Below are 21126 nucleotides of genomic sequence, written 5' to 3'. Positions count from 1 at the left end.
AACCTGACCTGCTTAGTCTCCTGCTGTAAATTGTGCCTCTGTTTATATTCACTGCAAAAGGGAATGACTGGGCTTGTGAGGGTTTTATGGTCCATGTATGTTGTGACATTGCATGCTGAATCACCTCTGTTATGTTATGTTAGATTTATGGAGCGCACAGCTACTCAAAAGAGGGTCCCGGCGCTAAGACAGAAAGAAGGAAAACAGTTGCCAGAGGAAGAAGAGAGAGAAAAAGAGTCCCAAAGAAGAGAAAGACAGATTATATTGTTTGTTGAAACAACCAGTTTTTCAGTTGTTTCCTGAAGGCAAGCAGGTTGGTGACTTGCCTAAGTGGAAAAGGAAGCTTATGCCAAAGTCCAGCCACTTGCACTTGAAAAGAGCGACCGCCTTTGCGGGCTCTGAGTTACTTAGGGGTGACCATAAGATGTTGATGAGCAGATCTAAGAGATCTGCGAGGTACGTAAAAAGAGACTCTTATGCATATGTACTTTGCTCCCATACCATGCAGGGCCTTGAAAACCAGGACCAGAGCTTTGAAGCGAATTCTACTGCGGACAGGTAACCAATGCAGATTTTTAAGATGGTGGCAGATCCGCTCTCTGAGCCCGAGACTTAGAACAGCCCTGGCTGCCGCGTTCTGCACCACCTGCACCACCTGCAATCTGTTGAGTAAGAACTCCGGGAGGCCCAGATAGAGGACGTTGGCATAGTCCAATCTGGAGATAAGGGCCTGAATGACTGTTTTTCTATGCGAGGTCTGTAGTAGAAATAAAAACCTCCGGAGCATCTTCAGGAGACCGAAACAGGTCCTGGTTGCCGACTGAACCTGGGCTACCATAGAGAGGGCGTCATCCATTTTTACTCCCAGGTTCTTTACAGTCCTGACTGCAGCCTGGGGAGGAGACATGTCTTGTGGCCACCATTGTTTCCGGGCGTCCAACGTGGGGCAGCCGAAGAAAATGATTTCGGACTTGTCTGTGTTGCATTTCAGATGGTTATGATTGAACCAGGCAAAAGTTTCTTTCAGGCATTTTTTGATCTTCTCCCCGTTGAACTCCTCTCCCTACCTACCGGTGAACAGCAGTTGAGTGTCATCGGCATACAATATTATTGTGACCTCGTTCTCTTCAGCCAGGGTAGCAAGGGGGGCTATGTACAGATTGAAGAGTACAGGGCTCAGGATAGAGCCCTGTGGCAAACCCACCCTCAGAGGTGGCATATTGGCCGAAAAAGGAGGTGGCCAGACCTCCTGATTTCTATCCTCTAAAAAGGAGGCGAACCACTTCAACACTGTGCCCTCGAACCCACACTCCCTCAACCTCTGAAGGAGGTGGCCGTGGGGCACAGTGTCAAAAGCCGCAGAGAGGTCTATGAGGACCAGGACCGCTTTGCCGTCTGCATCCAAGGTCTCTTTGATGGATTCAGATACCTCCAGCAGTGCCGTCTCTGTACTGAGATTCTGCCTGAAGCCAGACTGGCTAGAGTGAAACAGGTTGTTAACCTCTGCAAAATTGCTGATCACTGTATGAACGTATTTCTCAATTGTTCTTGCAAAGAAAGGCAAAAGAGAAATGGGTCTATAGTTCGTTAAGACCGTGGGGTCAGCCGTAGTTTTTTTAAATAAAGGAATTATTTTCGCACTCTTCCAGCATACTGGGACCTGGCCGTTAAGGCGGGACATGTTCACCACACAGTTTACAATGGAATTCAAAATCTCTGCCATGGATGCCAAAAATTTGGCCGGGCATGGGTCTACGGGCGAGCCAGATTTCAAACCCTCCATTATTGCCTGTGATGTCTCTACAGGCATAGGCGGGAAGATGGAGAGGAAAGCCACCTCTTCCTGGCACTCGGAGCAGTCTTAAGGGTGGCCAGCCCATCTTTCGCACCTGGGCCGTCAAACGAGGATTGTATAGTTACGATCTTCGTGTAGAAGAAATTAGCTAGATTACCAATCCACTCGTCGGAGGGAGGGGATAGCCTGGTCACATCCTTAGGTGAAGAGAAGCTTTTGACGATGTCAAAAATTTCACCACCTGGTCACAGCCCTAGGTGAAGAGAAGCTTTTGATAATGTCAAACATTTCTCTGCTTTTGTTTCCCGCAGATTCAATTTTAGAAGCGAAGAAGCTCTTCTTAGCTACCTGTATCTTTTTGTGGTAGTCTCTTAGGGCCTCTTTATAGTTCCTTTTATTTTCAGCCTTAAAATCCTTCCTCCAAACTCTTTCCTGGCGTTTACAGTCCTTTCTGCACTGACGTAAGGTATCATTAAACCCGGGGGCTGAACGTCTGATTATTCTTGTGGGGCACGGGGTTGGAGGAGCAAGGGTCAAAGTACCCTGTGCAATCTACTTTACAAGAGCCTCTGCATTCAGCTCTATGTCGCCAGTGAGCGTGGGAGGATATAGGTCTAATTCGTATTTAAGAGCCTCCGGAGTGTTCTTATAAAAAGGTCTGGAGGTGGAAGATGGCTGCTTAACCAGAGTCAATAAGTGCTTTGTCAGTTTGGGTAGCCTGAAACTGACCAGATAGTGGTCTGACCAGAGAAGGGGTAGAGGAGGCTCTGTCTGAATTAAGCAATTCGCAAATACCTGATCAAGGGTATGACCTTTCTCATGCGTGGGGGCAGATATGCATGGAACGATAGTGAGCGCACCCAGGGATTCTATCAAGGAAATCGTCTCCGTGGTGTCCTGTTGATCCATGTGCATGTAAAAATCCCCTAAGACGAGGAAGTGTTTAAATCTGGAGGTCACAGGAGCAATAACATCGCCAATGGACTTCAAGAAAGCCCCTGCCTGCCCTGGGGGTCTATACAAGAGGACTCCCGCAAGGCTCTGATGGGGGACAGGGTAGCCTGAAAACATAGACATTCCACCCCTTCAATTTACTCCAGGGGAATGCAAGTGATGGCAACATCTGTTTTGCTAATGATAGCAATACCGTCTCCCTTGCTTCCAACCTGATCTTTCCTTACAATGGAGTAGTCAAGGGGATGGCTGAAGCTATGGTTGGGTTGGACGAGTCAGAGAGCCATGTTTCAGTCAGAAACAAAAAATCAGGTTTGGTCTCAGATAGTATATCATAAATGTGTAAAGCATGTTTATTAAGCGATCGACAGTTTAAAAGTAGGGCCTCGATGTGTTGTTGTTCCTTAGCTATAACACCCGGCTCTTCCTGTCTTTGTTTATTGTGCACGGGCGTTGTATTTGTATTTAGGGTGTCATTAGTGTCACTCCAGCTGCAGTGTTGACACCCTATTAAAAAAGAGCTAGTCTCAATATTAATAGCATGCTTGCACTGGCAGAAGGCGCCCAGCTCAACGAGAGTCTCCCTATCGTATGTTAGTACCTTATTTGAGGGTAGGGTCAAACCGGCAGAGTTCCCGACCCCGGCCGCCTCCGGGACGCGGATGGGCACAGACGGGCTTGCCTTTGGCGCGCCGTCGGCACGCCCACTGTGCGCGTCCGCTGCGCGGCCAGGTGTCCATTTTGTTTAAGTGCCGAGCCGTCAGCGGAAATGACGGAGGCAGGGGGAGGAGCCGCGTCCCTCCACAACAATCGGTCACTTGGAGACTGTGGTGGACCGGGGACCAGCTTCGTTATGCAACAAGCAACGGAAATAAAAAATGAAAAGAAAGTTTCCCCCCAAAAGCAGTTCCCCAGTTAAAAGTTAAATTAAAAAGTCAAACGCTGCCAGTAAATTCAAATGGGCACGCGCTACAGCCTCCTAGCAATGAGCTTACTGTCTTTTCTCTAGGCACTCATACTGCCATAGTGGAGACCAGTGCTTAATTTGTAATAAAATAAGTGCAAGGGCTCTAGTCAGGAGGCTTCCACAGCTTGCACCACCCATTGTCACTGCCTGCGTTGAAAATGACACTACCCACACAACTATTACTAACCAGCACACTGCTGCAAGTGTGACACTTCTGCCTATTCCAGGCCCCCAAAGCTACACCAATAGCTTGTACAGCAAGACTTTGTAGTTTTTAATGCATACTGAATTGATAAACAATTGATGTTCAGCTCAGCTCATCTCTTACTTATACAAACAGCACCACCATGTGGCAGCTGTCAAAAGTGCCAGTGCAGACAATTCAGTGCCGGTGCCGAGCACCGGAAACCACAGGCTTAAATTATGCAATGGTGGAGACACTTACGATAGGTATGTTCTAGTTTCTTCTGGAATGCCTAGCGTGGTTGCATTAGAGGAGTACTTTGAAGGGGTGGAGACGTTTTGAAGTTTGCATCTAAACTAGTTTCCACTGTAAATAACATATGAGCAAGCTCAATACAGTTGAGCAAACGATTATTGAAATTGCACATTGACTGTTGCATCCCAAACAAGAGCTGCAATGAGCGAGAAGCTTCTCCTGTCTATCTCTGGCATATGTGAACACACATACAAACTTTTCCCATTTGGAGGTTCTTTCAGTAATGAAAACTACGGGTTCATTCTCATTTGCTTACACAGTTATTCCTTACTGGCTGTTACACATACGATTAGGTGTTCCATTTGACTGTACTGATGAAGATCCCTCTTGATGCACTACTGACACTATTACTTGGCAGGTCGAAACGTCAAGGGAATCTCTCTATATTCCTGGATCAGAGTCACTATGTTGAGCTATCAATTTTGTGAACCAACTCCACGTTCCCAACATTATAAGACTCTAATGAATTTTGCCCCTGAACAGGCTACTCTGAAATACTATATAATCAACTTACTTATGTATTATACACTGATTGTCACACTGCACGAGCACTTTTGCACAACCACGGAGCACCCTCATCAGTTATTGTAAATCATATCCATGATTCAATGAAATTGTAATTTTTCTATTTGATATCTCCAATGTTCTTCTGTGTGAAGAAAATGTTGAAATTATTTCTGCATGTATACATAGTAAATCAAACCGAGCCATCTTTTGTTTGATATCACTGTCAATTAATAGATCAACGACATCAGTTTATGGAGCAGTGTTCTTAGAGAGCTACGGGCCTAATTGGGATGTCGGTTGGAGTTTCCTCTGCCATCCCTATGGTATCGAAACAGACCGACCTGCCGGCTGTCAGAAACCGCAATTACAATGCGACCGCACATGGTGCAGTCGCAGACTCCCATTTCCCTGTGAGAGATTGTGAGGCTATCGAAAACTGGCCGCAGCACGAGCTCCTATAGAGAAATGGGAGTCACTATAAATCCCTGAACCGTGTGAGGTGCCTGCCACGTGGTGCAGGGATTTACAGGTGGCCACCATAGGTGCTCCCTCGGCCCCCTACTGGAGGCCGCTGATGAAGGAGGGCCCTGGTAGGGGTCCCCAAAGTCACTTTCCGACAGGCTTTCCAGGTCGGAAAGCCCAACACGGAAAGGCTGTCAGAAAACAACATCATAATCCCCACGGCACAAAAGCCGTCCGCATGGGATTATGGTAGTGGCGCCTACGGACTCCTTGAGCCGATTGGAAGCCAGCCAGAATGACTGGCTGGTTTGAATTACGGCTGTTGTAATTTCAATAAATACGGCAGTCAAAATTCAAACAGAGGATGTTGATTGGAAAGCTTTTGACCTGTGGCTTTCCGACTGACATCCTAATTAGGGCCTACATGTCTAATTTTGATTATTTCAGAGCAGTAATCAACATACTGCTAGTTGAAATATGGAAATCGTGGAGTTAGATTCCAGCGTGTGAAGAATGGTTCCAGTTTGATATTTCTGTGGCTGCTCTTGAAAGCATAGGGTTGAAATTAATGCTAGCTGCAACAGTTCAGCATTCAAAGTTCAGCGAGGGGCAGAGTTTGGTACGTTGCACTGTTCATTTTGACTTTTAGTTTTGGGAGCTTGTCCCGCGCTGTAAAATCAGCACAAACCGCACCATGCAGTGTGCCAGAGGGTGCTGCTTCTTTCTGCTGCTCGAGTAGATTTTCTACTTAAGCGGTAACTTTCTCAATGAGAGCCGGGAGGCGGTCTAGCACTCGATTTTCTCAATCGCCAACTTAATGTTGGCGAGCTATGTGCAAGAAAAAACTGACACGTGGCGTTTGAAAGTTGAAGTGCGGAGTAGTGGAGTTTATCGCCCACCCCTAGTTTTTATTGAGTACAAGGTGGTTATGTAAATTTAAGGCAGCCAGGTTGAGCTGCTGCAGAATGAATGTAGTGGTGGCATGTTGGGTTTTTGGAAGTACAGTTTATTTCAGAAACTAATAGACTATCTGTATCTCTTGTAGCCTCAAAAAGTGTATGTTGTGTTTGAACAGTCTATTTAATTTTTTCTCTCTTGGTCGCTGATAATGTTTATTAACTCTGGTGGGTTTCTCGGAGAGAGAGAGAGAGCATACGGTTCGATTAAACTTGGGGTGTGATATCAGCCTGATTCTTTGCAATAACTAATACATTATCAAGCAGCCTTATGACTCTTGGTCGCTCTGTCATTTATTACACCATGTATTAACTTGTGCCTGTCTGTTTTTTTTTTTCCAGGGATCCCATCGCAAAGAAGAAATCTGGTAAGCTGACTTTCTTATCAAACGTTTGAGTATTTTGTGGCCTGGCTATGGTTTCGACACACATGGCATCGTAGCGCAATGAGACCAAACCCCATTTAAAGCCAGAAGGCCGACGGCTTGATCTTCACATAGCATTTAAATGGATATATTGGTATAAAAGCTTCGTTCTCTCACAATAATGGAATATAAGGGGAGAGGCTTCAAGAGGTCAACACAGTCTGACAAGAGAGGGGTGGAGTAGTGTATTAATGATATTTAGACTCTCTGCGGAGTGGCTTCGTAGATATCATGGGTGGGAGTTGTTTATTCCGGTGTGCTAGTTGTGTAATAGAATGCCAGTGCTTCATCTCCATCGAATCTTACACTTGTTTTTATCCAGAGGCCTTTGAATTTTCCTCTGATTGTTTCCACATCACTTGGCGCATCTTTTTTTGTTTTCCTCTCATTTTTAATTGCAGCAATCTTTGGCCGTGGACAGTACCCATTTCCCTGCCATCCAGTGACTTATAATATATGTGCGCACATGGGTGAACCCAGCGTGGGCAGAATCCACTTTCCGAGAGGGGCTTCGCCCTACCAATCTCGAGAAGTGATTCAACGTGAATTCTCACTCTCATTGGCCACTCCACGGAACTCTCTCTGGTGCAAGATGGGATCAACAATTAACCCGGGCACCCTAAAAAAAAAAAAAGTGGCCCACATTTTCAGATTATACCTTTTTGCAAAATACTGCTTCAATGTTTTTATAAAAAGGAGGGTGGATTCTGTAAATGAGGCAATGTTTTTTAACTTGACTAAGATTTTTTAAAAATGCATACGTTGCTAGGACTCTGTGCACAAATTAGTTCACAATGGTGAACCACACCTAAATATAATTAAAGCCGCCTCTGCTCAGGCACCCTACCCCTACTCAATCTGCATTCATTAATGGGCCGGCCCATTAAGACACCGAGACTGACACCTCTGCCAGCTGGTAAAAGGTAGGTAAAAGAGGCTCACCTGCCTCCGGACAGGCTGCTGGTGGTGTCTGAACAGCAAAGACACAGCTCAAATCGGCCACCACATTGGCCAAAATAGCAGCCCACAGCTGCAACTCAAGATACCGGCCCATTGTCCGCCTCACCAATCCGACCCTGGATGCAAGTATATCTACGAAGAACACTTCTGTTCCACTTCGTGTTGGAATAGAGTGACAGAGGAGGTATCCCCACGCCCACTGGGTTCTGTCAGCCTGCTCTTGCGAAGCTCCAAAAAGTCACTTGCCTCCCCTGTCTCTAGGAACTCCTCTGCCGGCGTCCATTAAACTAAGTCATGATGGTGAGCTGTTCCCCTCGCCAACCTATCAAATCTTGGGCCTATTGCCCTAGATGTGAGCAGAGCTTGGCCATAGAACCCAAGCTTGCCAATCATTTCTGTTAGTGTGGACTGTGCTCCCTCAGCCAAGAAGAAACGTGTGTAAAGATGAATCCTGGATCTTCCATCTGAATTTTTATTTGAGCACAGAGTATCTCATTATGGGATCATCACTTCGCTCAAGGATGGGAAATTGAAAGATGGTAGCTTACGCTCCTTTTTGTTAAGCTGTTTTGATTCTCATTGACTGTAAAGGTTGGCTGTTCATGTTATCGTTGGACACAGTCAGCACCTCCTTTGTGCACCAGCAGGTGGCTAGTAGTAATCGAGGGCCACCCCAGGTGAGAATTTCAGCACACACATCATGCTTGGACTGGGCAGCTAGTGAGTCGTCCCTCAGTGCAGACTGTCCATGGGCCACTGACACAAAACAAACTTTTCTGCCACACATTGGACTCATTAAATGTTAAAAATCAAACTTTGGTGCTGTCAAAACCAGCAGGTTATCTTCCGAGGTGCTGTCATAGGTGCACAGAAATCAGTAGTCTTGTTACAGCCTCTCATTCAGACCAATGATTCCTTGAAATCCGTAGTCACAAGTTTGATGTTAGAATAATCAAAGTCCTCTCCAAGACGACAGTGTCTGCCACTCACATGCTGAGTATAAAGAGGCTGAGAATGTGACTATTTCAGTGGTGTATAGACACCATGGGCCTCAGCATTGGGAGACTGGGAAGATCTAAGGCAGTGTTTCACAAACTGGGATGTCACCGACTGGTGGGTCGTGAGTCGATTTCTGGTTGGTCTTGAAAGTCCAAGTGATAAATAAATAAAGATGCCTTTCTTACTGTCCTGCATTTTACCTTTTTGTACAAATGTTATGTTGCAATTGTTTTTCTCACCTAACCATTGGAAAGCGCTCTGATACCCTCGGGTCTAGCCAGCGCTATATAAAACCTTTAAAATAAATAAATTTCTGTATATATCTTGTACCGTTAGCTGCACTTCAAAGACAGATGTCAAATGCCAGCCTAAGTCTTCTGCTGCTTATTTTGTACCAGTAGGACTGGTGCTTTCAAACTTCTTTCCCTTCGCACTCCGGTTTAAAAAGGTGAATTATGTGACAATCTTGCTGGCGTTCATGAAGTGCAAAAGGAAAGGCTGTTATTTAAAACAGAATATAAATACCTGTAAATAAACTGTACACGTTCAGCAGTTAGGAACGAAAAAATGAAGCACATTTTTTTTGTAATACTGAAGTGTTATGGAAACAAAGATTTTAATAGGATCAGAACAGAAAATCAAGACGCGTTACTTAGTGATTGATGTCACGTGATAAATATTCACTGAAACCCATTTTCCACATATCATGTGTGTTCGACATAGTTTGATCAGTGAAAGTGTATGTCTGTACATATTTAGTGGCCACTTCAGTGGAAAATGTGCGGTCTGTAAATGACAATGTGCTACCACATGATGATTTAATTGCATTAAAAAAATCACCCACCTCCTGTCCATTAAAGCTAGGTGGGTCACAAACGTTTGTCGTACTACAAAGTTTGTTGCGGTTCTAACAAGTTTGGGACGCACTGATCAAGAGTTCAGGGTGGAACAGAAAGCACGAAATTCACTCCATGAAAATGATAGTAAATCCCAGGAAGGACAGTCACGGGTGATCAGAGGGACAAATCCCATCTCTTTTGGGGTGCACACTTGATTAGTTGGGTTAGGGTATGTAGCGCAGGTAGATAGCAGTGAGGAGGCACCTATGCATAAAAACATTGACGTGAGAGCGGTATAACTTGCCCTAAGCTCAGTTAAATTGCAGGTGACAGTCAAGGCCCGGTTTATGGGTGACATATAGTGAAACTGTACATATAACAGGGGAGCACCATGTTAGCTTTCCAGAAAGTGTGTAGTACTTCGGGAGTGGGCCTCGAAAAATGAAGTGGTAGTGCAGATAGAAGCCGTACTACTAAATAAACAACATGCATTATAATGTACTTGACGGTCTTCAGGAATGACGCGAGTGGAAATTGTTCGGACCATCCTGTGAAAGATTTTCCTCAGAGGGAGTTGGCTCCACATGCACAGATCTCCTTTCAACAAGCGCATATGTAAAATTGCACAAGTTCACTCCCAAGTAGCCAGAAGATATGTGACTCTGGAAGGCTGAGTTGGATGACTGTAAAGAGGACTTTGCATACAGCTTCGCTCCCTGCCCTCAGTGTGCAGCTCCAGAGGTCTAACAGCGCAAAGATCATCCTTGCTTTTGGAACCCTAGGTTTTGTGGAGCTCCTCACCTGACCATCGATGTTCGGCACAAAGCTGCACCTTTCGTCCATGATGAATGGCTGGATTCTTCATCTGGCTCTCCATAGCTCCATCTTGGAAGTGAAGGCCTTCTGAGTGACCAAGCTGGACAACAATGGACAGTAGGCTATTGTAAATTCCAATTATATCCCTTCCACTGACAGAACTTCACTTTCTAAAGATTACTTCACAGTCTGCCCTCAAGAGACTTTCTTTTTGACCTGATAGTCCTTTTTTAGGTCTCACTAGACTATTGTTTTTCGAAAATAGCTCGCAGGCTATACATATACAGAGGGACATTTGGTCTGTCGGCTTCGTATATTGGTCAGATTTTGCCTTCACCCTCTACAGCATACAGCACGGGGCAATGAATCAGCCCACTTTACCCATGAGCTTCCTTCAGTTTGAGTGACTGCAGAAAGCCAGTACACATTGTTAAAACCGCCTAAAAAGAATTCCTTCTCTTAAGCGACAAGGCTGTTTCAAAATGTTATTTCTTTTTTATTTGTAAATAACTGATTTTTATTTTGATGTGATTTATTTTCCGCCTCCTTTTCAAAGTTGCCCTTGTAAAGTTTGTATTTGGCATTGTAGCTGCTTTCAGATTGAGTGCTTGGTCAGGTTTTGTTTTATTCTTGCCTTCTTCACAAATCATAACGAAATGCATGGCACTACTGAAAGGCGTGTCATTTAAAAGCATCATTAGTATAAAGGCCCCATCCAAGATTAATTTTTTAAAGAGCAGATTTTTATTGCAAGCTCATGCTGGCCTTGTTTAGATTGCAACATGGTTTTCTCTTTCTTTTTGCGGCATGTGATTAAAAAAAATGACCATTGCACCAGCATGATCAGGCCAGATCAATTGGCTTTGTCATTGTTCGTTATTTTTTTTATTTTTTTTACACAAACTTTGTTTGTTTACTGCGTGTGTAGTCCACCGACTTAAAGAAATAGGTGTCATTTTTCATTTTTTTTAACAGTAGCTGGCACTTTCATATGGTATTTTGTAAAATGAATAGTATTATTTTTTAGGAATACATTTCTTTTTCTGTTTGCTTTATTAATCATTTAGGTGTAGATAAAACCACTCTAAAGGATTTTTTTATTATATTTGCTCTTTTAAGTTTACATTTCAAAGGGTGGAAAGACCCTTTATGTTGCTTTGTCATTTTCTCTGTTGGCCTGGACATTGAAAATTTAGCTCTGACAATAAAATACTGGTCTACTGGCTTATGCAGGATATGCGTTTGTCAGGGACTCCTAGAGTGCGTTAAGTCTCCAGCCAGCCAGCATAAAAGCATAGGTTGAGAAGGAGTATAAGGAAGAGAAGTCTTCAATAGCTCAGTAAGGTACCGGACTAGTTAGAAACACTAGGGCACTGATTTAGAGTTTGGTGGATGGGATACTTTGTCACAAACTTGATCAATTTCCCGCCAACATATTCAAAGTAAATGATAGCCTGTGGCATATGTAACACACGGGATGGGATATCCGACCCTTTTGATGGGGTATCTTATCTGCCAAGCTCCAAATAAGGCCCTAGGCTTCTTTATAAAGATTTTGATTTACATGTATTATCAAGGGAGTTATATTTGCTGAAGTTATTTCTTTACAAACATTGTACTCACTAAAGTCTACCTTACGGCGATAGGGGGTTGTTATAGGTAACTGGAAATAGGCTTCACCCTTGACGAATGTGTGACAACAGGGGAAGCTCCCCCCTATATAGACCACAACGCCATGAGTTTTCTTAAATTGGGGAGATCACATCGAACAAAAACAGACCTGTATGAGAGCCATACGCCTCACCTTTTTTGCATAAATTATGCACACCAGTTATGCAGGGAGTTTGTAGCCCTGAAGAAGACTGCAGGCTATTATAGGCTACCTAATCCGGTCAAAACATGTTGCTAATAAGAATGGTTGGCTGCCTCATTGCTGTCAGAAAAAAAACAGTTTCTCATGATCTTTTAATCGTATCAAGGGTATCTGTGAATAAAAGGATACTTTGGGGTATACCCATAGACAGTTGTACATAATACCTGGACCCATGCATTGTCTTGTTAAACATAATATCTAGGAACTCTCTTCTTGGTTGAGTCCACTGAAGTGGCATTGTCCTTCTGTGTCGGGGTTGCCTATGATGAAGCATGCCACAAGAAGTTGTGGGTGAGGCGACCCCTCAAATATCTTGTTTGATGTAGGACACAGATAGGGACATTTATCTGGACTTCAACAGTGATAGGATACAGACTCACGCACTTAATACTTTTGACGAATGCTGGGAGCACTGGGCCATGCAGATTTTATTTTGACTTTGAACATCCAACTAAAGTGTAAAGAACTTTTTAGAAGCTAGAAACCTCTCAGATGTAGTTAGTCTTTTAAATGGAACCGATTTTGAATCTGTGATGTCCAACAAAGAGCATTTTTTTAAAACTTTGTTGTAGAGTGCCACAAAGGGTATCTTAATCATTCAGATTAGCTCATGGGACTGGCGTATTTGTCTATTATAGCTGTCTTCACAGTTTTAATAGCATCTCTTAAAAAAATGGTATTTTACACATTTTATGGTGTCGAAAAAACTGTTCCCTCCTATTCCACCACCAGATTTATCATGAAAGCTGAAGGTGGCATTATGCAAGCTTATGGTTCATCTTTTAAACTCTAAGCATGCATGTGCCACTAAGTTTATTTTTTGGGGGGCAAACAGAAATGTAGCTGTGGGGAGGAGCAAGTGAATTTCATGCATTGTGAGTCATCTAAGTTCCAGCCATCATTCTGTGCTGAAGTTTATTATGAACTTCAACCAACCGCACTGCCTGTATTATTTCTAAATGTATAGGAGATAGGGTTACCTTGACTTTGCACAAAGGATGCCTAAATAAGCCTAAAATATTGCAGTGATAGGACCAAAAGTTAAGAATACCAGAGAGTTAGTTCAACATGTTAGTCCATTGTTACTTGTTAAAAAGGAATGCAGGGTTGAATAATCTTTTTATTTGCAGATCATTTACCCTCAAGCCATCTCTTATCTTTTTGACTGCACACCACTAAATGCAAAACCTCTGTTTCTATAACTGTTCCCTGCTTCAAACCATAACCTTCTTACTTGTAGGGGTTGTTAGAGTTTTGGCCACTCTGCGTTACTCTCTTTTGTGGAGTTCTGGCCAAATTCCGCCTGTCGCTGTGTGGTGGAATTTCCCCCCTGCGAGTCTCCAGAATACGCAAGGTGTTGAGTGAGATTTGGTGTCCTCTTGTGAGATTTTCTAGCGTAGGCATTCGCTGGCATTCACGAGTGGTCGCGGGCAGAGGGCTGTTGCTCGAGTACCTTTGATGCCGCTGAGATTTTATACTCCAGCTACCGCAAAACAAACTCGAATGGACGCGTGCTCTTGCGCAACGCACAGTCCATTCATGCTGATTTTCAGCGCTACTTGTGCCTCCAGCGCTAAATTGTAGCGCAAGCTGCATATTTTCCACCTGTTGTCGTAACTCCATGGAATCTTGTGGAGTTTTCTCTAATTCCGCGAAATTCCATGGCATGAACCTCCGCAAGTTCCGCGCACCTCTACTTACATGTAACACTGCTTTTGCAGCTTCTGCCTGTCATAGATTGAAATGGGTTTCACCCAGGATTTTTTTGATGCAAAACCATCAAAAGGTTCTTGTCTATACTTGACCCCTGGACAAGATAATCTAAGAAATGAGTAGTGGACTCCAGTGTGCATTTTTTTCCCACCGGCTTTTAAATAACGCTTCAAACAATTATGAAGTTTTTGTGACACGTGGATCTGTAACGGATATCAAGCTGCAAACCATCGTTTCAGGTAAGTAACACATTTGTTTCTCAGTCTGCGCTCTTCATGACTCCTGTGAAGGTCAAGGGTTACCTTAGACATTGCATTGTGCTAACAGGTGTGATGCTTGACCGTGTGAAAGCTGTTTGAGTTTTTTCTGGAGGGTGGGGGTCCTTCTGGCATTGATATCTTGCCTTCTACTTCATTCATTTCGCTCATTTTCCTCACATTTGCTTTCCTTGGTTTTTTCCTTCATCAGGCTTTATCCAGCGAGCATCATCTTTCCTTAAGAGAGGTAGTAACTCGTCCACCCCAACCCTTCACTCTTTTTCTTTGCTTCGCTCTTGCTTTCTCTGATTTTGTGCTGCAATTCACTTGAGTCTGCACTAATACTAGACCCTTGCCTCGAGGTGGACCAGCAAACTAAGTAAACATTAGTAGCCACCAGAGATGGATGGGCCCGCTCAAAAATAAGGAAATTTCCTGATTGGCCATTGTGCCTCAAAAGCATTTAAGGATGGCAGATGCACTTCTATGTCTCAACCATACTTGAAAGGAATAACCTTTCAGGAACTTTGTAAATGTTTTCAAGGGCTCGTCCACCTAGGCTCAGTTTATTTGCTGAATTGGTGACAATGGAGGTGCATCCTGATATGTGTGGTGTAAGATAGTCATTTAGTGGTGCGCAGGGTGCTGGTGCTATTGTTTGGGGTCTATGGTTCGTGGCACTTTCTATCCATGCAAAAACCTAAAAATAGGATGTGCTATGTTACTTACGTACACAGATTGTTTCCGAACAGCCTATCAACCCTAAGAACAAAATCCTGAATTTGCCCCAGTACAGCATAGTCATTCGTTCAGTTAAGTATAGTTTTTTGGCTGTTGAATACTTGTCTAGACCACTAAAGCTCAATCCAGCGGGGAGTTTCTACTTGCATGTGACGTGAATTGATCGGAGATCACCGACCAAGTCAGGCTCTGTGTATTGATATCTTTTGCTCTTTGCAACTGAACATTACAAGCATTTAGTAAAGGTTACAGTCAATAAAAACCTTTTTTGATTTTTCACTGTACATTACTGGTGCAAGTTTGTTCACCTATTTGCTTGACTTTCTAGAATCCCTGTTTGGGAATTAATATCCTATGTGAATAAAAATCAAGTTTTTTGATTAGGGTAGCTCCCACCTCCAGTTTGTTAAATTAGCCAAATGAGTTGGTTCGCCTGCTGCAGTTGTTTGTTAATCTGAGGCCAGAGTATCGGTGTGTGGGATAAACCTATCATATTTTGTCATAAATTAAGTGTGATTTAGTTGAACAGTGGTATTTTATTAATACTGATGCACCTGTAATTTAAATATCTATAAAGCTGTATAAGTATATGTGTCATTTATTTATTTTCAAACCCAGACTTAGTTTAGATTTAGAGAGAAGATCTGTTATAGTTTGAGTGTAACAGGTGGGCATGTGAGGCTCTCTGTGCCAGCTCACATTTGCCATCTTAATAGGGGTAACAAAATAAGCAAATCTTGAAAGAGATGCAATGAAATTTTGCATGTGATTTCATATTAAAAAAATCATAGACAACCAGTACTGAAAACCCATTTTATGTAAACTGACTAATCGAGAAATTTAAGATAAATGTAATTAACCATATGATAGAAACCAATTCTCAGAATGCCTTTTTTTTTTTTAAATAGTTTGCCTTTTAACTCTTTTTTTTTTAAAAGGTGTAAATGCCATTAGTTTTGAAATTGGATTAGCTCTCTTTTTTATTTACATGGTTTGCATAGATTATTTTCCTTTAAGCTCCCTCCATTCATACATCTTGTTACTAGGTTACGTTTAGCTTTCTTTCAAATGACAATTCGAACCCCCGCATTCTCTACTTAGTACTCCTTTTTCACCACCTCATGTACCTTCCTTCTTCTTTTTCCAGTTTCCTCCGTCCTCATGTGTTGTGTTGTGTTTTTTTGTTTTTTTTGTGGCAGGGCAACTCTTTTCTTCAAGCATTTTAAAATTAGTTTTTCCCTATACTCCTCCTTTTTCCATATTTTCTATCCTCTCATTCTTCCTCAGAACTGAGTTCCTATATGCTTCCCTCTGCCTTTGTTTCATTACATCCTTTCCCCCTTTATTATTAAAAGTAAGATCCTTATATATTAAAGGGTTTTACCCATTATCTACGAGGAAATGTGTTGATACTTAAGGACCTCATATACACAGAATTGATTCGAAAGAAGTGGTCGCATATTGAGCACTGACTTTGCTAATCAGGTTTGATTTTGCGAACCAATCTAAGTTCAAATAGGTCGGTTTACAAAATACTGAATCGCAGAGGCTCACAGAACGAACAGCCTAATAAATATTCATTAGACCCAGGACGCAATTGGTCACAGTCACAGGGGTGGTGGCCTGCTAGGGGCAGCAGAGCACAGTCTGTAATTATGTTTAGGTAATAAAACCTTTTTAAAATAAAAAATACAGCCCATTTATTTTACTTCAAGGTAATGGGTCTGCGTTTAAAAAAGTATATTTTCTTTTTTTTTTTAAGTATCCCTGACAGTTGGCAGTGATCGACAGGACCACGGCCAGCTCTACCTGAAATTTTCCCAAGATTCACAAAGGGTAATAGTTTCAAAGAAAACTCCTTACCCATTCCAAGTCAGATACCACCCCTTTTGAGATTTCAGTATCTGATTAATGGTTGCGTCCGCAATTGTGGTCACAAACAATTGAAACGATCTTCTCCATTTTATAAATAGGAGGAGGGTGCCCCTTTTAAGCCCCTCCTACTTGTGATTCGCACTGGGTCACGAAAGCCCTTTTGAGAGCCTGAAAGAATTTTCCAAATTGTAAAAGGCTTTTGTACATAAAGAAGTGTCTTTCATGCTCACAAAATCTCTGATCCCGTGTGCGGAATTTGCAGTCGCAAAAGTGCTTTGTCCATGATGCCCCATGTTTCTAACAAGGGTTCGCTATAGAGGCCCCCATTTTTTTTTCTTAAATTGGATTTTATTTTTTACACCTTAGTGTATTGATATATTGGTGGTTTATTATTTTCGGCTCACCTTTGTTTATAAATTAGTTTTTTTCGCCACATGTGTTTTCATTTATTTGGGTTCTCAGAAATGGTTTTCTATTATTCAATTTTCTATGCATGCTACAGCCACGAAAGAGCGACACATGGACCCCTTTCTCTTAGGGGAACACTTTGAAGATGGAAAGGACTGTAGCCCAGTCATTTCATTGGGGCAATGGCGAGGGGGAATGTTAGATAGACCATAGTTATAGACTGGCACATGTCTTCAAATCACTCCACACCGCTCTTCGACGTTCAATCAAGTGTACCCTTATTCATTGATTGACTAGTAATGCTTAGAAATAAACCTGCTGAAGGCTTTGAACATAGTGTGTGGAGGGTACCAAAAGTATGAAATGGTACCCTGAGTCCACATAAGACATCCCTCTGTGCTGATGGAGGTCAGAGGACTGACTGCACTAAAACGCTCCTGTATTAAGTCCTTATAATCTATCTCCTGTTGTGTGTAGGCGTATAAGGGGTGCTTGTCATAATTAAAAAGTATCCTCCTCCTGTTCTTCCTCCTCCTCTTCTTCTTTCTCGTCTTTTTCCTCCTCTTCCTCATCGTCTTCTTCTTTCTCCTCCTCCTCTTCCTTCTCCTCCTCCTCCTCCTCCTCTTCCTTCTCCTCTTCCTCCTCTTCTTCCCTCCCTTTCTTCCTCCCTCCCTCCTTCACCCATACCCCACATCCATGACTGGCTCATGCTTTAAGCTCTCTGCTCTACTTCGCATCCCTGTTACTTGTAATGTAACAGCAACTCCCTTTTCCCCGTCAGGCGTTTACTCTCGTCCTTCTCGGGGACTCTCATGGGCCAAGTGCCGCCCCCCTAGCATACATTCGGCATGGAGCCAGCACCTTCAAATGTCATACCTTGTAAAACATTGATCACTGTAATATTGTGGTAGAGACAAGTCACAGCTGGCGCTGTGCCTGTCCTTTGCTAGCGACAGCTAGCCTAGGGCCAGGGGAATTTGAATACCAGCCATAGAAGTGACTGGCCCAATGGGGTTATAGTACTAATTACCGCTGAAGCAAGGCAAGGCCAGTTGGGATTTACCTGTTGGTCTCTGCTGGAACCGGCTCTCTGGAATATTAAACTATCACCGCATTGTCAGTTCCTAAGGGTAATATTTTGCTACAATTGAGGATGGTCTATTGAGCTAGTACACCGCCAGCATAAAGGGAAAGGTAGTGCCCGTGTATTCATTAGCTTAGTTACTGCTTTTGCAGGGTTTGGCATCTTGGGTTATACTACTGGTCGGGGCTTGGCAGAGCCCATGGCTTGCATTCTAGATACGTGGTTAAGTTACGAGCAATGCAGTATACTGATGTTACTTTGTCCTTTACCTTGTGCAAGTCTGTACATTATGAATCATTTATAAAATAAAATGTCCATTTCCATTGTCAAGTAGCACAGGAGCTTGAGTTGCAGTGAGTGAATAATTTCACATGGTAATTTACTCTGACTTTTTTCGCCTTTCCTTCTGCGATTTTCTGAGGTCCCCCATTCAGACTCACTTCCCTTGGTGTCGGCTGTCGGCTTGCTTTAGCCACTGGGAAAGAGGTGACTTTGTGTCTGTAGTTGATGGGGGTGCTAAAAAGGGGAGAGGTGGGTGCGTTGCTTGCCAACCACTAACTGACATCCGCTTTGGGGCAATCTGTCTATATCCAGGTGGTGACTTTGCCTCCTCCGATGCCTTGGTCCTTGATCAGTACATCGCAGTAGCTGCCTACGAGAAGCAGGAGAGCTCCGAAATAAATCTACGCGTGGGACAGCTCGTGGACATCATCGAGAAGAATGAGTCTGGTGAGAGAAAAAGATCTGAACTGTGGGTGTATTTGATAATGCCTGAGTAATATGTATATCAGCACTGGTGCTCTTGTACCCTGAAGCCAAATATTGCATCTCCTTGTGAGTCAAGGAGTGCAGTAGTGCTGGTTTCTCTAGCAACTCTTCTCAGGTCCTGATTGTACATGGTCTACAAAGACGTCCTCTTCCCTCTGTCGAGTCTGCATGGGCTTGTGTGATCTGTTGCTTGAGTGGCAGTTGCATCATCGTAAATTGCTACGTTCCCTAAGAATATACGCACTTCCAGAGTTCACACTGCTTCCAATTTTTGGGATTGGTGGTTTGAGACAGAAGGGCCCGGTAGGAGTTTAACTTGATGCCTATGGAAAGAGAAAGGTTGATGCATCTGTGGCTTAGGCATCTACGAAGGTGTATCTGGGGTCTGAATAAGTATACACATGGCCATGTCCAAGATTTGAGTGGGTGAGGATAAATTCTTCACTTGGGGAGCACAGGCTAACAACTGAGGGTAAATCAAACAAATTAATTTTTCTTATATGGACCCTTTAGTTAGGCTTACATTCTTAGATATGCGGGGGCAATCAGAGAACTCTGACACAGTAGTCAAGCCAAGGAAAATGCCAGTTTTTGGCAACTCTGAAAACTCTCACCATCACACTCCATCAATCACTCTATCTAAGGCCTCCATTAAATAATGTATTGATAAAATCAAACTTCTGATTTCAGATGCAGAGATGTTGATTTCCCTCTTCAAAGAATCTTTGCTCACTTTTTGACTTCTTTCCTTAGGTTGGTGGTTTGTGAGTACGTCCGATGAGCAAGGCTGGGTGCCTGCCACATGTCTTGAGGCGCAAGATGGTGCTCCAGACGAGTTTGCCATGCAGCCAGAGGAAGGTAAGAGCGCATAAGGACTTTGTCTATTGTGTTATCTATTTGAGCAGACATAAAGGAGTAAGCTTACTCCTTAGTACCAAAATATCATGTGTTTATATTGACCTGCACTTATATCCGTTCCAAAAGGGAAGTTGATGTGGCACTAGAATAGTAAATCTACAAAAACCTTCATATGCCTACCTTAATGATAGATTGTTTTGCGATAGTCTATATCCTTCCATGTCTTCAATTTCTTATCTCCTTTTTACTCTTCACTCTTCCATTACTCTTCCTATCTTCCCTCTGTATTTTCAGCAGTTTTCAACAGTCCGTGTTGCGGGTGCTTTCCGTGTCCTCTTTGGTGATATTCTGTGCCTCTTACTCTTTACTTTTTGACTTCTCTTTCCCAACATGCTCCCAGTCCCGTGGAGGTACTGGTCCCTGCCCCGGCATGTGGGCCGCCGGCGGACTTTGGGTGACCTGTACACCAGCGGATGGGGTCCAGGTGTATTGTCTTACCTTGCTTTGCATGGTGGTTCTGGCTGCTGTCTTGGGCTTTTGCCTGCCTGTGCATGCTCGGTGCTTGTGTGCCTGCCTGCTTTGCCCACATGTACTGTGCATCCTCTACCTGTGCATTCTTGCCGGTCTTTCATTCCTAGCACGTGATCAACATCCCAAGTTGATGCTAGAACCCACAGTACAGAAATATCACTCTCATATCATTTGATAACTGATCTCTTCTCCAAAAAAAACCTCGAAAGTCCTCATCCTATTCTAGGCAGCCTGGAAACAATGTCGTTTGCAAATCAAGCTTGAGTGTTTCGAGGGGACTAAAACGAACCGCCTTGTTTAGCTCGGTGCCAGGGGAATGTGAGGAACCCCCTCCCCAGTCATCCTTTTCTTCCTATTATTGAACCTCACAGAAAAGGCCTTGTATTTTTAATTATCTGCCATTTCGGTTGCCTGATGCATCCCTGGAACTCTGCTCTATTTCCCAATAGAGTCTCAGAGAACTAAATCCAACGGTCCAGATTTGACATCCGGAACAAGAAACACTGCTCTAGTTTGAAGCATCCAGAGTTTTTGTTTCGCTTTAATTCAACTTATTTTTTGTTTATACATCTTAGGTGTTCTTTAATAGCTTCAAACATAAAACCTCTTACTTTCTTTCCCTGGTTGGGCTTTATTTCCCTAGTTGGGCTTTTGTGTCTCACCAGAAATCCTGTGCTCCTCCTGTGAAGGTGTGAGCCAGCCCTCTTTGATGATTTGGCACCTGGCTGCATTGAACCTACTTTGAACACTTGCACAATTTACCAGCGGGGCCCACTCAGCTTGTTCACCACTCATTGGAGTACAGCTTCACTGAAGTGTAAATCGATCACATACATTGG

At 43.3% G+C, this 21126-nt stretch overlaps 1 protein-coding gene across 4 annotated transcripts in view; it reads left to right on the top strand.

Moving 5' to 3' along the window:
• Positions 1–21126, top strand: part of SH3PXD2B (SH3 and PX domains 2B) — a 339606-nt gene that overhangs the window by 232531 nt on the left and 85949 nt on the right. The window contains exons 6-10 of one of the 4 annotated variants that reach the window (XM_085618149.1): positions 6483–6508; positions 14234–14269; positions 18725–18859; positions 19652–19756; positions 20157–20240. In XM_085618149.1, coding sequence (XP_085474275.1) covers positions 6483–6508; positions 14234–14269; positions 18725–18859; positions 19652–19756; positions 20157–20240 — 386 coding nt within the window. The remainder of the gene's footprint in view (positions 1–6482; positions 6509–14233; positions 14270–18724; positions 18860–19651; positions 19757–20156; positions 20241–21126) is intronic. The other 3 variants (XM_085618150.1, XM_085618151.1, XM_085618152.1) reach the window with 3 other exon arrangements.

Source organism: Triturus cristatus, chromosome 7 (assembly GCF_964204655.1).
Source record: "Triturus cristatus chromosome 7, aTriCri1.1, whole genome shotgun sequence".
In the NCBI taxonomy this organism is placed as follows: Eukaryota; Metazoa; Chordata; class Amphibia; order Caudata; family Salamandridae; genus Triturus; species Triturus cristatus.
Note: the sequence above shows the minus strand (reverse complement) of the source record. Positions and strands in the feature narration are given on the sequence as shown.